The following is a 23534-nucleotide window of genomic DNA, read 5'->3' on the forward strand; positions in this document are numbered from 1 at the left end:
CCACTTGAGCTCCGTGGCGGCGCCATTGACCACGTGATTGGTCACCTGGGTTGGTCACGTGGTGCGGAGCAGCGCTGCTGCAGGCGGCGCGGCGCCGCTGGCGAAAGCGAGCTGCAACAGCTGTGCGCATGCGCCGTGCCAAGTGGGACGAAGATGAAGAAGGAACGCCCAGCGAAACGGAGCGGCGAAAGACTGACTTTGCAATTCAACCCGGCCAGATGTAGCTATCGCATCACTCCAGGTTTAACCAGAGCTAAAACACAGCCAATTTTTTCTTCAATTATGTGCAAAGGAGTAGCCGGAGGCAAAATCAGACACCAACCTTTCCTTTTATGTTCATCTCAATAAAAAAAAGCGCACAACCGGTAAGTATACGTAGCGGTGACGTTTGTGATACCGCGGAAAAGCACTGAAGCGATTATCAGTCAGCTGACAGTACGACCCAAATTGGTTCCCGTTGATAACAAAACTGAAGGTTTGGTTTGTAACGAAAGCATGAATGGAGAGGTGAAAGCGGTCCGCAAGACAAAGATTGAAGGGTCAAGTATGGTAGAATGAAGAATGTTGTCATGTGCCTTTGTACTGTTCGTTGCGATCACCGTGCGAACAACGTGACTCTGAGAGGAATGGCACGGTATGTCGGCAGCAGAGGCAGAAAGGCCGTCCTCCGTTCCATTTGCGGGCGGAAACCAATCCGGGATTCTAGGTAACGGTCGTGGGATTCCAACCGCCACAATAAGCCTGCGGGGAGCAGATGTTTATACAGCTGCCGGACTGTAGGTGTGAGAGAAATAGGGTAGGGGGCAGGGAGAGGGGCACTGAGTACTGACCGGATTTCGAATTTGGGGCAGCTATGGAATGCTTCCACTTTTCCGGCATGAAGCCGGGACGCCACACTTCGTTGAAAGTAACGGCCATGCTATCAAGCAGGGTCTTTTACGAGTTAGGTATGCCGTGAGAGTACACATGAGAATACTCTGCATATACAAAACTGCATGAACCTACCGTCCTGTCACTAATTAATCGCGCCCACAGCACTCTGCACAAGCGGCAAGGTTGGGGCGCCCGGCCTCCAGTCGCTGCGTTTTGGCTGCCTCGGCAGATTTTTGCTGAATGTAGCATGTTTACCTTCAGGACAACATTAATGTACGCACGCGTCAAGAAAAGGCAAGTCTGGGGCATTGTAGCGCGTGGCACCGGTTGAGGTTGCTGGCATCGTTTCTCCGCTCTGCTCTCAACCTCAGTTTTTTTTTCCGCTTCTAGGTTGCCTCCCGAAATTCCTCCCTAGCTTATTTCCTTCTTCCCTCGCCAGTCGCACCACTGCCTCCTGCACCCGCAGTTTCGCAGGTTTTCAGAAGTAGGAGTCTTGTCTTTTCTTTGCTACTGCCAGCAGCCATATATGAGGGGGGGGGGGGGGGGGGTAGAGGCAGCTCAAGTCCCAAAAGCGCTCCCCACTCCTTCTTTGGATACGCCCCTGATGGGAAGGTCAGTAGCCATATCACCGGGAGGATCAGCAGCAAGCGCTGAGGTTGGAAGTGGCGTAGATGTGTTTAAAAATTGATTTTTGAGTAAAGGAAATGGCGCATTATTGTCTCACACATCTCGGCGGACACTTGAACCGTGCCGTAAGGGGAGGGATAAAGGAGGGACTGAGAGAAGTAACGAAGAAAGAGGTGCCGTAGTGGAGGGCTCCGGAATAATTTCAACCACCTGGGGATCTTTAACGTGCACTGACATCGCACAGCACACGGGCGCCTTTGCGTTTCACCTCCATCGAATCGCGGCCGCCGCGTTCGGGTTCGAACCCGGGTGCTCCGGATCAGTAGCCGAGCGCCCTAACCACTGAGCCACCGCGGGGGGTTGTAGAGGTGCTGACGTATCGAAACACTGTCGGCAACCCTGTTAAGCAAATGAATCCTTGGACAAAAATTTTGAATATTGGAAAAATGTAAGGTACTGATGTGGAAATATCGAAGGTAATGGCCCATCCTTCTCAAGTGTAGCAAAATTTTTCTTTTATAGCGTTTCCACCGCTCGCATCGAGCAGTTAAGACTACCATAAAAAACTGATTGGGAACGCTCTTGACAAAAGAAAAAAAAACGTTAATAGCAAAAAAAAATGCAAGCCTGCCGGCGGGAGATCTGCGCATATACTTATTGTTATTGTGAGATCATACTATATATGGAAAGATTGCGTTCACTAACTCTTTCTCAATATAAAATGCTTCTGTACTGAGTTGTTTGGTATGCATTGGCATCAAGAACGAGGCGAATGCTGTCCTGTACGATCAGCGACCTGACTAGTGCGTTTCATGCAATGAAACACGAGCCAAAGATGTTGGTTGCTTTGCGTTGAGGACATGCAAGCAGATCATGCCAGCCAGCGTTGCCTTCAGAGCCGTTCTCCATAGCACCGCGCTCGTGCGGCAGTCCTTGGAAGAGGACGGAGTGCCGAGGAAGCATAAATTGTCCGCTTGGCGAAAGGAGGCCATGAACTAACTGCAGGGTTGTTGTTCTCATTAACTAAAGAGCAGATGGCGCGGGTCGTGCGGACGACCGACCGAGTAGAAGGTGAATGAAAGAGAGGCGTGTATATCTCTGCTCAAACAGAGTCCCGCTGCTTTAGGCTGACGCAAACTTATAGGACAGAGTCGCTCATCAAGAAGCTCGATCTTAAGAGTTTCGTAAAGGAGGAGGAAGTTCTGAACACACCTTAACCGAACGACGAAGACGCTACCGTGCATACTAAAGTTCCCAGGTATGTGTACGTATTTTTGTCTCGTTGCGTCAAACGTTAGGCTTTCTTGCAGGATTAGCACTAGTTAGGTTACTCGCGTTTTACCGGGACGGTTATTCTAGTGCTTCTCACGAGGAGGCCCGCGGTGGTGTCACGCAAAGCGCAATGTATCGCTGTTGTCGATACCATCGCTATAGTGCTGACGTCGTAGTCATGTGACCACTCAAACCAGCAAGGTGAAAATGTAATGCGTGAACTCATCTCGCCACCTGCCGAGAAGGGATGGCAGCTCGTGAAAATAGACAGCTATTAATATTCCAGTACACTAAATCCATTAGGGGTGCCTCCCGCAGCAGCCGTGTTTGGTGTGACCAGTTTTTCGCAGGGTTACCGACAGAGGGAAAACTAGCACTGCGATCGGTCATGCCCCATAAAAGCAGAATTTGTGGGCCCTTTTGTCAACCTGCTACACAGGTACAGTTGTGAGAAATACGAAAGGGAACGTGATTTTTGCCGAAAAACGTGAATTTTTTAGTTATTTTTTCAATAAATTTGAGAATTATTTGTGTATATTATACGCCAAGGGGAAAACTAATTAGGAAACAGAACAAAATATGCTTGGCGCTCATAATTTATTCAGCGATGGATAAAGAGATGCTTACTTTTTCTTTAAAGCGATGTTTATAGCTTCAGGGCATAAAATGACATGTAATAATGGTTGACGACGATGCCGAAATAAATTAAAAGAAATGCACACTTTGTTTCCTGTTATACTGCTCATTGCTGTACATGTCACTGCTTTTTTTTTTGTCAACGGCCGACACTCCTGTCTCCTCACTTCTCTTTGATCAGGTCTTAAGTCGGCGTCCAACACGGACAAAAAAAAAATAAAAAAAATGGAACGGACAAGATAAATTGACCGCTTGCCTTCGGTGGTGAATTTCGATGCCCGAAGAGTTCAAAGCAAGGAAGTGACTCAAAATCACCATCTCTCTCAAGGGTTAATCTATCGACCTGTTGATATCTTACCCCCGCCAGCCATTGTGCATTGAAGCGTTTCGTCAAGAGCTACAGCTTCGACGTCGCATTCGGACTTCCTGCATATAACAACGCCGCGTGCTCGACCACACTTGGAGTCCCGCAGACACGCGAAGGCGGCGAGAAGAGTCTCGTTCCAGCTACCGCTCCAGACAGAGGGAGGAACCCGTAATCTATATCGGCGTGAAACAGGAGCCATCAACCTCGGGCTCGCGCGGTCTTGCTATCAGCGCTGTCGAGTGGCCATTGTCGTACCATCGCAGTCGCGGAACGGACGAAAGCGTAGGGGGATATGACGCGGTGCTGCACTTTCTCTTCGCGCTTCGAGCCCGTTTGAAAGCATCCGGAACGCTTGTACACCTCCGCGGGGTCTCGTCGGCTGCGTGGCGTCGCTAGAGTCGGCGAGTAGAGTCGGCGGAGGTTGTTCCCGCTGGCTTTATAAAGGCGCTCTGCTCCTGACCTGCCCCCGGGTATTTGGACGCCGCAAGCAATGCACTTGGCTTCGTTGAGGGCCGTCTTGCTGACGGCGGCGACTGTTTGCGCCGCGCCGGCGTCGACGGACTATGTATACGAGACCCGCTACTTCGAGACGAAGGTGAGATTGGCTGCTTCAAGGTTTCGTGAAAGGAGTTAGTTGTCCGCGTCAACCACGCCTCGAGCGATTCGTTCGGGCTGTTGCGGAGCATTTTGGTTAAAGTTTTCTAGTCGACGGTGTTTTGATAGTGAACAGAATGCGGTGAGCGAAAGTGAGTGTTGACAGGTTGGTTGGATAGCTGTACTTAAAGAGGAGAGGGTTTGATGCATTTCGCGAGTTGGTTTTAATTGGTTTTTCTGGGGGGGGGGGGGGGGGGAGGGAAGGAAATGGCGCAGTATCATATATCGTTGGACACCTGAACCGCGCCGTAAGGGAAGGGTTAAAGGAGGGAGTGAAAGAAGAAAGGAAGAAGAGGTGCCGTAGTGGAGGGCTCCGGAATAATTTCGACCATCTGGGGATCTTTAACGTGCACTGACATCGCACAGCACACGGGCGCCTTAGCGTTTTTCCTCCATAAAGACGCAGCCGCCGCGGTCGGATTCGAACCCGGAAACTCCGGATCAGTAGTCGAGCGCCCTAACCACTGAGCCACCGCGCGGGGCTGCATTTCGCCAGTCCTGAGTGTAGTTTTGGAAAGCGCGTAAAAAGGTTCGAACCCGACCGCGGCGGCTGCGCTTTTATGGAGGAAAAAAAGCGCGTAAAAAGGTTCGAACCCGACCGCGGCGGCTGCGTTTTTATGGAGGAAAAACGCTAAGGCGCCCGTGTGCTGTGCGATGTCGGTGCCCGTTAAAGATCCCCTGGTGGTCGAAATTATTCCGGAGCCCTCCACTACGGCACCTCTCACTTCCTTTCTTCTTTCACTCCCTCCTTTATCCCTTCTCTTACGGCGTGGTTAAGTGTCCAACGATATATGAGACAAATACTGCGTCATTTTCCTTCCCCCGGAATCAATTGTTATTATTATTAAAACGCGTAAAAAAATGAAAGCACCAGGACGACTGCCAATGCCTGTTCCCCATGACAACGACTGTCTGTTCCCCATGACAACAACTTAGAAAAAGAAAAGTTATTTCGAGCAGAGTTTCTAAATATGATGGCGGCTTGGAGTTTTGTTTGTAAGACCTACTCGAGCGCTGAGAAAAAAAAAAAATGTTTCGCCCTCGAAGGCATATAAAAATCTGTTTAGCGAACAACAACACATCAGTCTCTTCTTTCGCTGTTGTCCAAGTTACTCGCTATATTGTTAATATCGGCAACGCGTTGCCATCTATAAGGCCAATATAGCTTAGCAATGATTATTAAATTGTTCTCGTTCACGACCCTGTCGTTTGCCGGACATAATGTGATACCCACCAAAACGTAGGTGGAATGCACCTATGTGTGAATCTTGATGTCGTACACACCACGTGTATAGTGAGTGCTTATGTATAATTCATGTGTACCCATATGAGCGCACGTCAGTATGCATCTTGCGCAACTGCACATTGCTTACAACGTAAAATGTGTAATTTGGTGTGTGTACGGTGACATTCATACAGGGTGTGCCATACTAACAGTGACGCCTTTTGGGCCCTCGCCGGGCCTTCGGTTTAGCGGATTTCTCTATTGGTTTTTTCACCTAGCCGGACTCACAACGCACGTGTGCCAATTTAAGCCCGATCGATTTGTTTTATTAATTTGCTTCTCGATCTTCAACGTATGCCATATGTCTTTGCAAGCGGACAGCTTTAGGTCTAACGTTAAGCGAAGCTAGACGACGAGCTTCTGAGAGAAGTGAGGTGTTGAAATCTGTCGCAAGATAGATCGTTCGTAGACCAGTCACGCGCTCACAATCAACGATAAGTGCCGTACAAGCTTTCTTGTCTCTTTGTTGTCCGCGATATGCAGATAATAGGAAAGATCAGCAGACGTAGGTGACCGACAGGGGTGAATAAAGTACAATAGAATAAAATAGAATACCGTAGAATAGAATAATATAGAATGGAATAGGAAGTTTCAGTATTGTCCGCAAATTTGGCGTTCCAGAGGTGAGAATGTTTACTCTTTAATGCAGTGAGCCCTTAAGAGGCTTGCGTACAAGTGTCATAACGCAAAGATTGTGATAAAGGGGTGTAGGAGCAAACGGCTAAAAAAAAAAAATCAACTAGCCGAGCCAATACTGCTGGCTCTTGAAAGGGAGGGGACTGTTCTGAATCACGCGCTCTGCGGACGATAAGATTTTTTTCTTCCGTGAAGTATCTTTCAACGCACGAAACTCCAATCTGTGCACATATTTTCCCTCTATTTTCTATATAAAGTTCTTGCAAACGAAATGAACGAAACAGGAACATAAAAGCCTCGTAAGCAAAGTTAACATGAAGATGCCTAAGTTGTTTCAAAGCAGCTTACTTATTTCTAAGCAGGAAAAATCGAGCGCAGCCTGTGAAATGACTTGATACGATTAGTTCGAAATAACGTACTAAAAGGAAATGTTCAGCTGGTATGGTTTAGACAATTCACCACGTCGCTTTGTGCTTGGTAACAGAACCAAACAGCAAAAAAAGTAAAAAAATAACGAACATGAGTCACAGTTTGATGCAAACAGACCTGGCACAGCTTCCGAGGAAAATAAGCTTGATGCGCACAGAAGAGTACAAATTTCTGTTACGCAAAAGCTTATTTTCAAACTTAGTATTCTGTGTGTTGTTACAGCGCACGTCGATACTCAAGCCCTCACCACTAATCGTGATGTATTTGTTTCCGTTCACAAATGTAACCAGCTTCTCTAAAAAATTAAAAAAAAATTAAATACAAAAGGGCCTGAAGGGGCGGTAGGAAACATCTATGACAAGGGCATTCATTTTCACACATACATCTTTTCATCTACATATAAAACATAACCTTTTACGGCGCAGCCTACACAAATGTGTAGGTGCATAAAAAATACTTTGGATCCTAAGGCAAAAATGTGCATATTCTAGAATAGTCCACGCATTTGTGAAGGTTTAAAAAATAAACCTCTCTTGCCAGTTCGCGAAACACCTAAAAATGAACCTCCCATCGCTTCATCAAACAGACCCATACTTGAAAACTTCCAGGGTTGCGTTCGAGGACTCCTCCCCGCTCCAAGTGCGACGTGTGCTGGTGTTTGACAGTCAGAAAGTAACTGCTTTGCATTCTTTTATACAAGAGCACGGGTTTCTTTTAACTTGATGCATTTTTGATCTGTGCTGTGGCGACAGTTTCATCATTAAAAAATCTGACCCACACATTTGTGTCGGTTAATTTTCACAATTAAGATGTTAATTATTTCATGTTTTGATACTAGATGTTATGTCAGAGAGCTTTTGCGTCAGATACACTGGAATGCCTGTCCATTTGGAGCCTAAATCAGTCTTATTATGAAGTTCCCGTTTTGCGAATCTTAATTTCGTAGAATTTCAAGTTCATCCACTGGCTCATAGATTCTAGGTCAGTAAAGCTAGGTCCTGATTATTGTACTCTCTTGATGTATGCTCCCAACCCATTCCTTAAAATTTCTTGCTTCTTTTCTCGCAGGTATTTAGTGTAATTTTCTTGTGGCCTCAGGCGTCGTACAACGTAGCCCTATACCTATCATACATCAACTATTCTGACTTGGCGATGTTCTGCACCGCTTCCCTTAGCGACATCGACGCGTCCATTTTCATTCTAAAGCTCAATCAGCTTTCTCTCGTTGACAGTGCTCTGCTTTCGGCATGTAAGTTCGCTCTTACCAACGCAACTTCCAACGCGGCAGGTACACCTACAGTTCCTGCACACAAGCACTATACTTGATTTAGGCAAAGTCAGCATTACATGCGAAGCTCACATTTTCTGCCTACATCATCACGAAAAAAAACCCTGTCTCTGAAATGCAGCGGCAGCAAACCGTAAAGCAAATATAACAGCAAAGTCAGCGGCAGCATGTGCGCGTCAGCACTAAGAGGCGAATATGAAAACTCGCTAAAAGCCAAAGCGGCGTTTATTTAGCAGCACATCCTTTTGCCGTTAACCGATTGCCGATCTATGGATCAATCGATTAGCAATCGGGAACAGGACAGTTATCACTGCGATCCCTTCGACTCGGGCCGTGGTGAAACGTCTGCGAATTATTTTTTCAGCCGGCGCAATGATGGAGTTGCAAGCCGGTTACTTCGAAAGGAATTCGATTGCTTGATCATACCTGCTCTTTGGACTGCATCCGAAGTGACGGTGACTGTTGTGCGAATTTCCAGGTGGACCACTTTGGCTACGCCAACAATGACACGTTCAAGATGCGCTATCTCTTCGCGGACCAGTACTGGGACCACCAAGGTGGCCCTATATTCTTCTACACGGGAAACGAGGGCAGCATCACGACCTTCGCGAACAACACCGTAAGCACACACTGCACACAATTACTTGGTCCATTGTGTCGCCTCAACTTTCCGCATTAGTTATCAAGGAACAGGGCGCTTCCCTATACTAAGGCATTAGAAGAGAAGATAATTATTTTTTCGCTTTTGTTAATACAGAAACGCATTTGAATTCAACGTTGGAGGTCTTCGGAGTACGTACTGCTGTAAATGTGTGCCATTTTCCTTTGTGTTGGTGCGGTGGCGTCGCCGTGTGTGCCTTCATGCAGTCACTATAGAATAGATAGATAGGTAATTAGTAACCTCCCTTTCGTATCGAGGTGGGGATCATTATCACCAAGCTACTAAATCCTGGCCTACTAAATTTCTTCACATTAACTGCCAATTTTCCTCTTTCCCATCTAAATTACTCTCGTACCCTTCCTTACGAATCCTCTAATCGCCCCTTTCTTCTATATGCTTCTATATACTTGCTGATATATCAACAGCGCCCTTAGAGTATAGTGCATTCGTTATGAGTGCGCTCAACAGCGAATACAAACTTACAAATGCAAATACAAGAACTAGTTGAAGTCGTTATAGTTACTGTAACGATAAGCAGATGCCATAAATTATACCTTACACGTGGCTATATGACAAAATGCATTCACCACAGGCGTTGCGAAATAATTCGACTTTGAACGGGAAGGGCACAAATGAAGGCAGTGACCGATCCAATTGCATGGTATCGCCCAAAAAAGAAAAAAAAATGTCCCATGATACCCGGCATGTAGCCGCACTTCCACCTCTTCCCCCTTGGAGCAGTTGAGAGGTCTACCCTTAGGGAGCCAATTATTACCCCTTTCCATCGCCAGCAGGTCAGAGCCACATCCGCAACATCGGCAGGCTACAGGTGATCATGTGCGAAGCCACCTCTCACAACAGATCCAGCGGCTGTTACTTGCCGGACGAAGGCGTCAGGGCTATTCGCGGCTTCGAAGAACTCCAAATATGTTCCGCTGATGGCAGGATGAATCCAGGACTGGTCAAGTTGCTGCAACTCAACTCGAGCTCTTTTCAAGTGCGTCGGCGTCAGCAGGTCTAGGCTGCCAGGGCGCATGTTTAAGGCGGTGCTGCGCCTCGACCAATGCGGGTGGATGACGACTTCACTTTGCTCGTATGAACAAGAGGACCACTTCGTCCTGGATCCAGTTGCTGAGCGAAGCATTAATTGAGCAGTGCGTTCTGCTCTAGCAACCTTTCTGAATTCCCAGATGCTAAACATGAAGCACAGCATAGTGCTTTACTCCGTAATACTGTTCATCACCTATTCCTGGTTCTGTATGTTCATTGCAGCTTGTAGCGTTGCAGATATGCTTCTTAATGCTATTTTTTTTTATTCAGTATACCCTTAACAGCTCTGACTGTTATTTTACTTGTAGGTTGGAGTGAAGGATGACATGAAACGAAAGAAAAATGGGACAGTGAAATGACACACGCAAAAAAAAAAACAAGCCCAGTACAAGAGCCCAAATAACGAGATACTAGAACCACGCAGCACAGAAGCAGCATAATCTCAAAACGGTGCAATACAACCTTTTAGACCTGTTGAAGTTGGGCTGTGTCAACCTCAGCTGCAATCTTCAGTTAAAACTCATTCAAATTCATTGCGATTCAAATCAATAACAGACCCGAGGTATACAGCTGGCTTTTCGCTTTCGAAATGAATTCGTTGCTGCACCTGCCACCCTATTCACTTCGTGTCACCTAAAGGGCCGTTATGTTCGTACCGCTTGAATCCCGGTTAAACACAATTGTAGCGATGCCCTGCAAAAGTAGAGACAATACTAAAATCGGGTACAATTCAAGGATGAAGCGGCAAGTGCGCATCAAAGGAGCCCCTCCAGCCTATGGCGTCGACAGATTCTCGCTCTCTCTCTTGACCGATCCCTTCGGACCTGCTTGCGTGAAATCCAAGGGGTTATCAGATGAAAGAGCAACAACCAAAGATTAATCGGATTAACCGCAGCGTCATGAAAATCGGTCGACGCCATTGGCTGGAGTGCCTTCTTTGAGAGGAATACGCAGCTACGTTCTTGAGTTGTATCCGACTATAACAGTGATATTTTCTGTATTCTGTTCGATGTTAGTTTGTCCTGCTAACTCTTGGGATATCAGCGTTCGACCACCTCTGTCCAATTAACGAGTTTCTATATCTGCGATGTATACAGACCACATACGCGTGTGCAGAACACTACTGAATAATTCTGAATCGAGTCTTAATCATTCTGCTCTTTCTAGGGGCTGATGTGGGATTGGGCGCCCGAATTCAGAGCACTGCTGATTTTCGCCGAGCACCGGTACTACGGCAAGTCAATGCCATACGGAGACCGCTCCTTCGAGGTAAAGAACGTTTCTTAATTTTTATCTAAACTCCACACGCTTTTTGTGTAGTATAAGCTTCCTTCGAAAGTCTGCTTATTTATAAAAAAAATAAAGTGTGCGCATCTGCATTTTACCCCCGTTCCTCATGACATTTTCTCAAAGTGGCACAGCCACCGCGGTGGCTCAGTGGTTATGGAACTCGGCTGCTGACTTGAGGGACGCGGATTCTATCCCAGTCGCGGCGGTTGAATTTCGATGTTGGTGAAATTCTAGAGGCCCGTGTACAGTTCGATGTCAGTGAACTTTAAGGAACTGCGTACTGCTATCGTAACTTTATCCTCACCTGTATTGCGCTGTCTTTTCGTAGAGTCCCAGCCGTTTAGGCTACCTGACAGTGGAGCAGACGCTGGCTGACTACGCGGATCTGCTCCAGTACATCAAGGACACACTTCCTGGTGCGGGAAGCAGCCAGGTGGTTTCTTTCGGCGGCTCTTACGGTGGCATGCTGGCCGCCTGGTTCCGAATCAAGTACCCACACGTGACCGTTGCGTGAGTGCTGACGTTCCACGACTTTCTCCTCAATCTGAACACCGAGCACTGGCAGCGCAAGGGCCAGAAAACATACGTGCATCGCTGCAGCTCTTGTGACACTCTGGTGTATTTTGGTGGAACACCCGAAAGTCAGCGACTCCGAAGGCGCCTAGGGGAACGCACAACGCCTAAGCCTAAGACTGCAGCACGAAACGCCGGAGCATGTACTGTGTTCTACAAATTTTCACGCTGTGTCGTTTGATGCTTAAGAATCTTACCTTCCTAAGAACCCGCCTGTGTGGTCTTTCCCGCAGTGCGCTTCGCGAGGCGCCACCATGTATGCGCCTGGGTTACAGGGCTGGCCGCGTTCCCATGTACGCCCTCTGCACATTTTCGCTCACTTTAGTAGCAACCATTATGGCACGGCTGTTGTTAGCCAGCCGTTAAAATATACGACCCAATCTCAGGGCAAGTAACGCGTACTGAGATCACGTGATTCCAACAAGTACTACCGCGCCTGCTACTACGCAACACTTAAGCTTACACACGAACTTTTATGCGTAGATAACGTCATAAGAAGCGTGGCCTCTGACCTTTCACGATGAACACAGAAGGCACTGACTCGGTGTCTCTCTCTTTCTTATTCGTTAACAGCACGAAGCTAACATCGCCAAATAAGTAACTAATGGCTGCGACGTTGACCTTAGGGCGTTCACATCTTCATCCGCAGGGCCCTGGCGGCCAGCGCTCCGATTCTTCAGTTCCAAGACATCACGCCCTGCGGCGCCCTGAATGCTGTCGTCACCAGGGCGTTCAGGAAGGACTCGGAGCTCTGCGCAGAAGCTATCAGAAGTTCGTGGGACGTGATCAAGAACAGGTCTTCTACAGGTGAAGTAGAACAGGCGTCTTACCGTGCTGCTACTCCGATTATTTCGTACTTGGTGTTGTCTTTGTATTCGGAAACAGGTTGCGGTGCATGACAGGAAAAAAATTAGGGTAGCAAATAAAAATTCCGGGCTTGTTCGGGATACAGGAAGTTAATGAACCAAGCTGCTTCGATGCTTGGTCGTATGACCATCCGTGGCCAAAGCATGCAGAATCCTTCTTGTCCACTATGTTCCTCATGACAAAAAAGAGGCCCTTAGACTCTCTTTTCAGTCTGTTGGTTTTCTGGGGGGAGGTATTCGAACCCTGTACCTACTACGTGCCAGCCCGATGCACTGCTACTAGCTAGGCCGCCACCCTTGTCTATCCGGAGCAGGGTGCAGTGCAGCCTTTGCGCAGTGTGCTTTAACTCGAATGTTTTACTTCACTCATCTGATAGGTGTGGTCTTCGTTTTACATTTCCTGCTGTTTTCTTTCTGTTTTAAACAGTGGAGGGTGCCGTGGACATCGCCGAACGCTTCCACATTTGCGGAAACTACACACCTAAGAATTATACGGGCCTGCGTGACTGGCTGACCGATCAGTACACGAACCTGGCCATGGTCAACTACCCGTACCCGAACAACTTTCTGAACCCCGTTCCTGGTCACCCGGTCAGGGTGAGTGTGAACGCCTGGGGGGCTCGGTTGTTGACACTGCTAAAATGTTTCTCGGAGGAAACCACAGAGGGTAGCTCAAGAAAATTGATAAGGCGTTAGCTTCAGTACGTCAATCAGAGAGATATAAGGAAAAGAGCGAGGAGACTTACTTAAAGGAAGGAATATGAGTAGGTCCTGAAAAATTATGGATTAGCCAGCTAAGCAGTCCTGCGAAAAGGTAAGGGTATACACTTCGGTACTGCATATTGCACTCAAGTTATCGTATTAACACATCACCACCACAATAATCTTCATCATCATCACCATCGGAATTTCCTGACCTCGTATCGGAGTCTAGGCCAACCGCTACAATAGTTAGTTCTTTGTACCGCGACCACGTTTTTTTCTGTCTTTGCGGCCGCTCTAGCAGACAAGCAGTTGTCAGTTCATCGCATTACATGCTATGCCCATGCTCATTAAAAAAAATCTCACATCACGCAAGAAAACGAACCATATATGACAGTCAAAGGAAATATTTTAAATGAAATTGGCATACACTAACAAAACGAGAAATATGTTTTATTGCTGCTTTTACAGTTACACCTCGCTATAACGAAGTCGAAGAGAACCCGCGATTTCTTTGCTTCGTTATAGCCGTATGTGATGGCCGGGCCTGTCGTATGCCAACGGGCTTCGTGTCACTTTGTAGACAGAGAGCGTCGTAGCTTGTGCTTAGTCTTCCATCAATCCGTCTTGAAGGAACCTTCAACAACCGCACCGAGCTCTTCCACGCGGCCGAAAATTGGAGGGGACATTTTTGCTTCGCATTAACAGTATGACGCTAGAGCGTATTTGGTCATTCTCTACATTCATAGATCGCTGAGAGACTTCATACCTCTCCTGGCGCAGTGGTGCAGCGATTAAGCGCCGCGACATTTACGTCACGAGTACCCGTCCGGTTTTCTTCGGCACATGACGGATAAAGGCGCTGGTCGTAACACTTCACCCGGGAGATGCAGGGTTCGACCCCAAGTGCCGCCGGGTGCCCATCGGTGATACAATGCGTACAAGTTTTCCCCTGTCCTGGTGCGTGGCATTTCTCGGGCGATGTGCTTGGGAAATGGATCTTTGACCCAACCTTGAGTAGACGAAAAAGCACCTTGTGCCATGGAGCTCTTCAGCCAAAGCTGCACTTGCGCCACGAAAAATTCGTCATCATCATCACTTCACCGCATGAGAGTAGCGTCTAGGGGGGAATGAGTACGCCAGATCAAATGCTGTGGAAAAATAATTTGATAAGGGGTCCGCCAACTGCTTCGAAAACAAATGGTCCCAGCTTCTTTTCCCTTCGCGGGCGACGTGATTGCTTTTTTGTTGCCGAAGATTGTATGCATTCTTGTAGTTACTTCATAGTCCTTCGCTACCTGACACTTCTTCGTACACCCATGCAACAGCTTATACGAGGCCGCGTTCTGGTCAACGGAAATCGACCTATGCTTCCGTGTTCCACCGCTGTCATTAATCTTGGCCTTGTGAAGCTAATGGTGCGTCAAAACGTACGAAGCACACAGCATGCACTGCCGAAACGGTTAAACCACGGCGCGAGAACTGAAACTTTACTGCACACGGCACCCGAGAAGTGCGGCCAGTGCAGCGGGCCCGCAGTGGGCAGCGGCGAATGTTGGAAACGGGGGAGCTCCAATGAAACTGCCACCTCTGTCCAGACGCAGCGGGTTGTGCGCACCGCATTGCGCGGCATCGTTTAGCGAACCGTGTTGCCCGGGTTTCCGGCGTCAAAGCTTACTTGTACCCAATCAGACGTCGATGAATCGCCCCGAGATCACGCTCTGTGCGATCCCTGCTCGAGGAAGGAAACTGTTTCTGAACGTTATCTGTGGTGCTCGACAGAGTGGGTTATGCACAGTAATCTCGGCTTGCGGCGTCGAATGGATCTGGAGGTGGGAATTGAACATCGTTACGCAGCGAGTTATGGAAAAAAGAAATGTTAGGTGTAACGTTAAGAGACCGGAAGCGGGCAGAGTGGGTGAGGGTACAAATGCGGGTTAATAACATTATAGTCGAAATAATAATAATAATTGTTTTTTTGGGGAAAGGAAATGGCGCAGTATCTGTCTCGTATATCGTTGGACACCTGAACCGCAACGTAAGGGAAGGGATAAAGGAGGGAGTGAAAGAAGAAAGGAAGAAAGAGGTGCCGTAGTGGATGGCTCCGGAATAATTTTGACCAACTGGGGATCTTTAACGTGCACTGACATCGCACAGCACACGGGCGCCCTAGCGCTTTGACTCCAGAAAAACGCAGCCGCCACGGTCGGGTTCGAACCCGGGAACTCCGGGTCAGTATCCTAGTCTAAATCAAGAGGAACAAATAGGCTTCGGCAGGGAGGGCACGTAATGCGCAGGCAAGATAACCGCTGGTCCTTAAGGGTAATGGAGTGGATTCTACGAGAAATGGTGTGTAGCAGGGGGCGGCAGAAGCTTAGGTGGACGGATGAGATTAAGAAATCTGGGGGATACGGTGGCCGCAGCTGTCAAAGGATAGGGTTCATTGGAGAGACATGGGAGAGGCCCTTGCCATGCAGTGGGCGAAGTCAAGCAGCTGATGCCGATGACAAATCAATATACTCAACGCCAAATAGCCAGTATTTGTTATTTGGTTTGGTATTTGTTATATCACCGTATAGGAAAATGTTACTTCGTAAAAACGAGACATCGAATACACGGGTGTCTATGGGAGCCACTAAGGGGAATGGATATATGTTTGTTAAATCTATTATTGTGCGATAAACCGCTTCGTTTTAACAAGGTTTGACTGTAACACATGGTTTCTTGTCTTTTTTTCTATAATCGCAGGAAGCCTGCAGATTTTTGAACAGGACTTTTGAAAGCAGCGACCAGTTACTAGAAGGCATTTACCAGGCATTCAGCGTCTTTACAAATTACACGGGTCAGACGCAATGCAACGACCTCTCCAAAGGTTCGGGGACACTGGATGCGGCTGGCTGGGACTATCAGGTGAAGTATTTCATCCCTTAGAGGGTAGCATCCCAATTTTGATTAAATCCGGGAAGTTACATGAGAATAAACTTCATATCGTGGTGATGTCACAGAGAAGCTATTTAATGGTTATTAAGTGTGTGAAACCTTTAGGCGCGCGTGGCACAAATCAACGTCACAAAGTGCAGAAAGTTGTCAAGGCCAGACTTGTACAGACTGTTTCGACCATAGAAGTACAACCTTCCTGATTTTTAATAATATAACGCGAGCGTCGACCAATCTGCTCGTTAGCGCCTTATAACGGCGATAAGTCTGCAACACGGCGAGAGTTCGCGCATGCGCACGAAGGGAGAGCGTCGTCTGCTACGCTGTTCCGTTCACGAAGACACACGCCCTGCCACATATCTGCCCGCAAAAACCGGCGGGCATTTGAGCACATGTGCATGAATAAGATGTGACACTGAAACTTGCTTTCACTCTTTTTTTTCCTATTGCGGGAGGCCCCGCTGGCGAAGCAGAGTTAAGATAAGAAAAATAAAAGGACATAAATACAGCGGCACGTGGAAACCATTGCCTGGAATGCGAACCTTCTGATTTGAGCAAACCTCTGCGATATGGGAACATGATAAAAGGGGCAACACCCAGCTCTTTAATCAGTCTTTCAGTGCCTAGACAGTATAAAAAAAGCATCGCAGCTTTCAAACTTCTCAGTCGCATCTTAGTCATGCACATGTGCTCTGCTGTACGCCGGTATTTTGCGAACACATATAGTGGCAGGGCGTGTTTCTTCGTGAAAGGGACAGCGTAGCAGACGACGCTCTCCCTTCGCGCGCATGCGCCAACTCTCGCCGTGTTGCACGCTTGTCGCGGTTATAAGGCGCTGACCAGCAGTTTGGTCGACGCTCGCGCGATAATATTTTAAATCAGGACGGCTGTACGTGACCTGCACTCCAGTTAGCATCGAAAACTAAGAAAATTGAGGTCGCAAATGCTCGCAGATGAGTCATGATAATACACGGCGAAGTTTTGGCGAGTGACGTGGTAGTTCACTTTACAGGCTGCAGCGCAATGCAAAGTGCGGTAGTGCATCCCTACGTGATCACTACGTTAACCATTGCGTGGACATGCCCTTTAAAGGGGTTCGCACCAATTTTCAAACAAGAGACCTATTGCAATCAAAGAGATGAATAATCACTACTACTCACTGCGAAGGACCAAAGCAACATCGATTCTTGTCAGTACCCCATGTCTGACACTATACTGTGCGTCTAAAGCAAAGCAAGGGAATTGGAATTTACCCATGACGGAATTTCTCGCAAGATTTTAAGTAAGACAAAAGTAACAAAGTTTTCGTGGTTTTGTTCTTTTATTCCAGTCCTGCAACGAGATGGTGATGCCGATGTGCAGTGACGGCGTGAACGACATGTTCTACAGGAACGACTGGGACTTGAAGAAAATCCGGGCAAAATGCGAGAAAGATTTTCACGTCACACCCGACGTCTACAAGGCGGTGCTCATATTTGGTGGCAGGGACATCTCGGCGTCGTCAAACATCATCTTCAGGTGCGTTATGTTGCCTTGTATACTAGATGCTTGACGTTACGCTAGATTGCGTAACCTGGTGGAAAGTGAGCTTCAATCATTCATTTAGAATTTCGTGGAATCAATAAGCGAGTAATTATCCATTGACATCCACCCAAGCGCAGCCACACGGCTACAAAAGAAAGGTATATACAGCTTTCTCAGAAACTTCGCAGTTAAAGAAAAATTCGTCCTGGTCCGGGGTTCAAACCCGGGACCACCGCTTCACCGGAGTAGGTGCTCTACCAACTGAGCTAACCGGGACGGTAAGCTCATGGTAGGGCGAGAGCGAATTTGCCAAAAACTCGAAGTGGGAATAGTGTTGTTGGTCGCCCTACCATGAGCTTGCCGTCCCGGTTAGCTCAGTTGGTAGAGCGACTGCTCCGGTGAAGCGGTGGTCCCGGGTTCGAACCCCGGACGACGAATTTTTCTTCTACTGCGAAGTTTCTGAGAAAGCTGTATAGCTTTCTTTTGTAGCCGTATGGCTGCGCTTGGGTGGATGCCAGTGAGTAATTACTCTCTTAATTAAAGTCTACTCTACCTTGGGGGATTCCCCTAAGCATTTGAATAACATGAAAATATCAGCTGAAATCAAACTTGAATGACAGGATACCATGAGAAAGTTTATTAACCACTGACTTAATCAGCACCAACTAACAATCCCTCACTTGACTGTAAGCCTGCCCTGATGCGGCATTTGTTATGCCTGACAGTGTATCGTCTCGGATTTTAAAGAATACATAAATCATCAACATAAACTTTATAACCAGCTGCAGTATAAGTGCTGTACAGCATACCGTTTATTTTAGGCACCATCGCCAGAATATGCTCTATTATCCGCTAATGTTCGCTGTTTCCTTCTCCACCCATGGAGCACAAGTGCTATGTGAGGAGGGAATTCGACAAGAGCCTTGGGCATCTAATTATCAATTTTTAGTCTCGTGCTGCTTCAGTTACCAGGATTGATGAGTGTCATTCCGTTTTAGTTACCTGGCTATGACGCATGAGATCGAGCTGCTATATGCTATGTGATGTTCTTCCAAGCATATACATAATTAGTTATCCTCCGTGGTGGCTCAGTGCTTAAGGCGCTCGGTTGCTGACCCGAAAGCCGCGGGTTCTATGCCAGCCACCGGGGTCGAATTCGATGGAGGCGAAATTCTAGAGGGTCGTGTATACTGTGCGATGTCAGTGCGCGTTAAAGAACCCCAGGCGGTCGAAATTTCCGGAGCCCTTCACTATGGCGTTCCTCATAGCCTGAGTCGCCTTGGGACGTTAAACTCCCCTAAACCAATCCAAACCAAACCAAACCAAACCATAACTAGTTACTTTCGAGTCGCACCCAGCCGCAGTTCTGGTTTAGTGCTGCAGCCTTCATTGAGTGACACGAAACTGCCGTTTCGATTCACTCGTGTGATCACGATCTTGGTTTCCAGCGGGCGAGGGTAGTACCCCATTTTCAATATTCGGGGGCTAGTCACGTAATATGGCAGTGGCGTCATCGGTGATTGTTCTGTTACAAGAGTATCGAGTATTTGGTACTATTATTATTACTTCTACTGTAGACGTAGATCGAGTTGGGCCCATTGGTAGTGATCCAATACAACAAACAGCGCAAAAGCAAAAGTACTTTACGTCCTTGTGTTTTTTGCGCTGTTTGTTGTAATATATTACTTCTACTATTACCAATGCTGCTACTTCTAATACCATTCCATCTCCTTCTCATCGTCCATTTATTCGTTTATTAGTAACCTGCACCTCCCCCTAGGGCATTATAGGAGAAATTGAAAATTTCTTTTTGAGGAATGGAAATGACGCAGTAACTGTCTCACATATCTTGGTGGACATCCGAACCGCATCGTAAAGGAAAGGATAAAGGAGGGAGTGAAAGAAGAAAGGAACATAGAGATGTCGTAGTGTGATCTCCCGAATAATTTGGGTTTACAATTATCAGTACCTGAAAAACAAAAACTTAATAATTTCAGTCATGGAAAAAACTGTCGTTGGAGGAGGTATAAACCTAGTAGCAGTACTGGCAGCAGTACGAGTAGCAGAACTAGCGCTAGTAGGAGTACTGTTGCTAACGCAACTACCACTACTACAATTACCAGTCCTAGTACTCCTACTACCACTAAGAATTGCACACACACAAAAAACCCTTTTCTCATTACAAAATTCTGATACGCAGCAACGGCGACCTGGACCCGTGGTCGTCAGGCGGTGTCCTCGACAGCATCTCGGACAGTTTGATCGCCATCTACATGGAAGGAGCCGCCCACCATCTAGATCTGCGTTCCTCCAACCCGGCCGACCCGCAGTCCGTCGTAGATGCGAGGGCGTTGGAGAAGAAATACATCACCACGTGGCTGAATGAGGCTGACGGCCGCCATCGCGTTATCTGATTCGAAATATACGTGCTCACCTCCTGCCCTGCTGAGTCGTGAGCGTCACTGTCAAGCTGTTTGCATGCAGCTTTTACCTCGGTTTCATCCACCCGTGAGAATGGGAAATGAATGAACGAATGAACGAATGAACGAATTAATGAATGAATGAATGAATGAATGAATGAATGAATGAATGAATGAATGAATGAAAAGGCAGCACAGACGCAGGATGTACGAAGAATAAATCAGCGCCTCTCTTGTTTAACTGTCCCACTATGTCCTGTCTACGTGCGGTTTTCCAATGACCAGAGCTTCATACTCGCAGCCAGGTATTGTTATACTGAAGCCTGAAGGCTGGAACAGAACGACGAAGTGTGCTCAAGCTTAACAAGTCTAGAAGCTGCTAATATATTAAGATCAATTAACACTAATGCAACAGGTTGCAATTCACGGCAGTTCTAAATTATGGCTCCCGGTATTGCGAAGACGAATCTAGAAGGGAATTCTACCCAAGCAGCACAGGTCATCGGCCCAATGTTGCAACAGGATGGTCCCATCCCGGTCCTTTGTAGGGCCAGCTTTGCCAATAGAGTTCCAATGTTGGGCCAATTACTTGTGCTGCTTGGGTAGCCACTGCAGGTAGCACAAACGTAGTATTCTGAATGTGTATGATGTATATACAGAGCGTTTCAACCATGAATTTACACAATTAAAAAAAAAAGGTTTTTCGAGTTAGAAGAGCGCTGTTTTCGGAATGGCATTTTCAGCGGTGTAGTACATCAGAATACAGCTATGACGTGCTAACTAGCAGGCTGGTTAACTAAAATTGGATAGTTAACTTCCTAACTATCGCTGTTAGGATCCTTAATTATTGAGAGGAGTTTAGCCTACCGTAAGTAATATCCATACCAGTTTCTAGAATTTCGAAAACGCAGTTATCCTCGGCGCAGTGGCGCGATAAATTTTGGCTACATCGCGCCAAAATACATGCGCTTCCGAGAAGCTTACAGGCAAAGCAAACTGCAGTGCACCTAACTCGTCGAAATTCGAACGAATAAATAGACCCCCCCCCCCCCCCCCACCCCCTCGTCGTCCCATACCCCCTAGCTTCCTTCTCCTGTCCGACGAAATACACTAACACTGCCGTGCGTTGCACACAAGACCAGCCGCGGTGGCTCAGTGGTTAGCGCGCTCGGCTACTGATCCGGAGAACACGCGTTCGAACCCGACCGCGGCGGCTGCGTTTCGATGGAGGCGAAACGCTAAGGCGCCCGTGTGCTGTGCGATGTCAGTGCACGTTAAAGATCCCCAGGCGGTCGAAATTATTCCGGAGCCCTCCACTACGGCACCTCTTTCATCCTTTCTTCTCTTGGTCCCCTTTTATCACTTCTCTTGCGGCGCGGTTCAAGCGTCCGCCGAGATGTGAGACAGATACTGCGCCATTTCCTTTCCAGAAAAACCAATTTACATTTACTACACACAAGACCCAGGCGAAGAAGGCAACGATAAGGCTGTCTCCACCACCTCCAATTTAAAACAAATTTTGAACTCTTTAGTCGATACATTGAGTCGGCGGCATAACTTGGCGAGCATTACTAGGCTCTTAAGTTTTCTGCCGATGGATTTATTCATCTTCATACTTCATTCAAACGAGGTGCATAAAGGACTCTGGCTTGAATTCTGCTAAGAAAGTCTGTTTGGTCTCTCTGCGAGGATGGTTTCCTCTCTAGAAGGTAGAAGGGTAAAAGCGGGCACGGTCTGTGGCCCCGCTCGGTTGATGATGCCTCGAACTAAAACATGGGACTTCTCATTCCCTTCCAGTCCCTCGTGGCCTGGGGTCCAGGTGATTTGGTGCTGCGTGTCGCCTCATGGGCACTAGATCCCTCACTAAGCTCAACCAAATCACCTGGACCCCAGACCACAAGGGACTGGAGGGAAATGAGAGGGCACATGCTCTAGCTCGAGGTATCATCAACCGAGCGGGGCCACAAACCGTGCCCGCTTTTATCTCTCTGCCTTCGAAGCACAACGAACGCTTCGTGTTCCAGCGTCTTCAAAGGACACACTTCCATCCAGCTCATAGGAAATTAGACACCCCAGATGCCGTCTCTTGGTGGCAGATACAGACGAACACATTTCCAAACCTGCATAGACTACATCTCATACACCCAACATTAAACTCCGACACCTGTCCCTGGTGCCAGGCCCGCCCTACACTCTTCCACATTTCGTGGGGGTGTGGGGCCAAACCAAACACTCTGCAGACGGAAGACACTTCTTTTGAGCGGTGGGAGGGGCTGCTGACCAGCGATAAGCCTGGAGGAGCAACGGGCCCTCATACAACAGGTCCGCAGGGCAGCTCAAGCCAGTGGAGCCTCGGAATGAGGGCACCACCCACAAGCTCGTCCAACTCCCGTTCACTTTAACAAAGTTTTTCCTCCTCCTCCTCCTCCTCCTCCTCTTCCTCCTCCTCCTCCTCCTCCTCCTCCTCCTCCTCCTCTTCCTCCTCCTCTTCCTCATCCTCCTCCTCCTCCTCTCTCGCCATGTGGCCTCAAAGGCATTCATGCCACTTCAAACTCAGTTTCGGAGCAATGTCACTATAGGGAGAGGACAGGGACGGAGAGTGCTTGCGGCGCCTTTGTCGGAGTCCCGTGGTTCTTATTAGTGGACAGAGCCCAAGGTAGGCGATGAGTGCACGCGAAGGCACGCGCATCGAACAATGGTATCGCGCTGTCCACCACGTGGGCAAAAGCGGGTGCGTCAGATTCTGTTTGCTCTGACCCCTGCGTGTTATTTCTAACTGTCGTACAGCGCTCGCTCACTCAATAGAATGAGCAATCAAACACGCATCCACGCGCTGTTCGCCGACTTGTTTTTCTTTTTCTTTTTGCAAACGGAACGTCACGCGACAAAGACAGAATAAAGAAACATAAAAAAGAAAAAGCGGCCTACGGCATCTTTTTCTTGTTGCAAAGAGTTATTACAAGATGCTAGAAGGGGTGAGAGCGAATACCAGACGCTAACAACAAGGAGGTTTACAGCAATTGCTATATGTATAAAAGTGTCCATTTTAAATGGCTTCGGCCTTTCATACTGTACCAACAGAAAACTCACCTATCACAGCGCCTATCACCTTGCACGTATACAAAGTTCAATTTATCGCCCCGGTGGGAAGAAGAAATCTCAGGGGAATTTTTTTCTTTTGCCTGGCTGCGCAAAAGTTTCTCACCCGGCGTTACTGGGGATTGAACATGGTACTTAACCCATACGATGCGGGTGGTTGAACTACCGGGTCATGTGTTCTACTTCACCCGATAATCACGGGCCCAAAGCAAGGCTAGTTTGACCTTTGACCTTCGCTCACAGCTCACGCGACACCCTGTACTATAACACCAATACAGCATCCGCTAATCTATTTTAGTACTGCCGTACGGTGGTTCAGTCCTTCCAGCCCTGCTGTTTTACCAC

At 47.7% G+C, this 23534-nt stretch overlaps 1 protein-coding gene and 1 long non-coding RNA gene across 2 annotated transcripts in view; one reads left to right on the plus strand and one right to left on the minus strand.

Moving 5' to 3' along the window:
- Positions 1-23534, minus strand: part of LOC144110772 (uncharacterized) — a 189539-nt gene that overhangs the window by 90363 nt on the left and 75642 nt on the right. The window lies entirely within an intron of this gene.
- LOC144111043 (lysosomal Pro-X carboxypeptidase-like) overlaps positions 4041-23534 on the plus strand; it is a 38499-nt gene continuing 19005 nt past the window's right edge. Inside the window, exons 1-7 of the mRNA XM_077644142.1 lie at positions 4041-4370; positions 8546-8686; positions 10946-11047; positions 11397-11578; positions 12291-12448; positions 12935-13104; positions 15958-16119. Of these exons, the coding sequence (XP_077500268.1) occupies positions 4266-4370; positions 8546-8686; positions 10946-11047; positions 11397-11578; positions 12291-12448; positions 12935-13104; positions 15958-16119 (1020 nt within the window). The 5' untranslated portion in view covers positions 4041-4265. The remainder of the gene's footprint in view (positions 4371-8545; positions 8687-10945; positions 11048-11396; positions 11579-12290; positions 12449-12934; positions 13105-15957; positions 16120-23534) is intronic.

The sequence above is a fragment of the Amblyomma americanum genome, chromosome 11 (assembly GCF_052857255.1).
Source record: "Amblyomma americanum isolate KBUSLIRL-KWMA chromosome 11, ASM5285725v1, whole genome shotgun sequence".
In the NCBI taxonomy this organism is placed as follows: domain Eukaryota; kingdom Metazoa; phylum Arthropoda; class Arachnida; order Ixodida; family Ixodidae; genus Amblyomma; species Amblyomma americanum.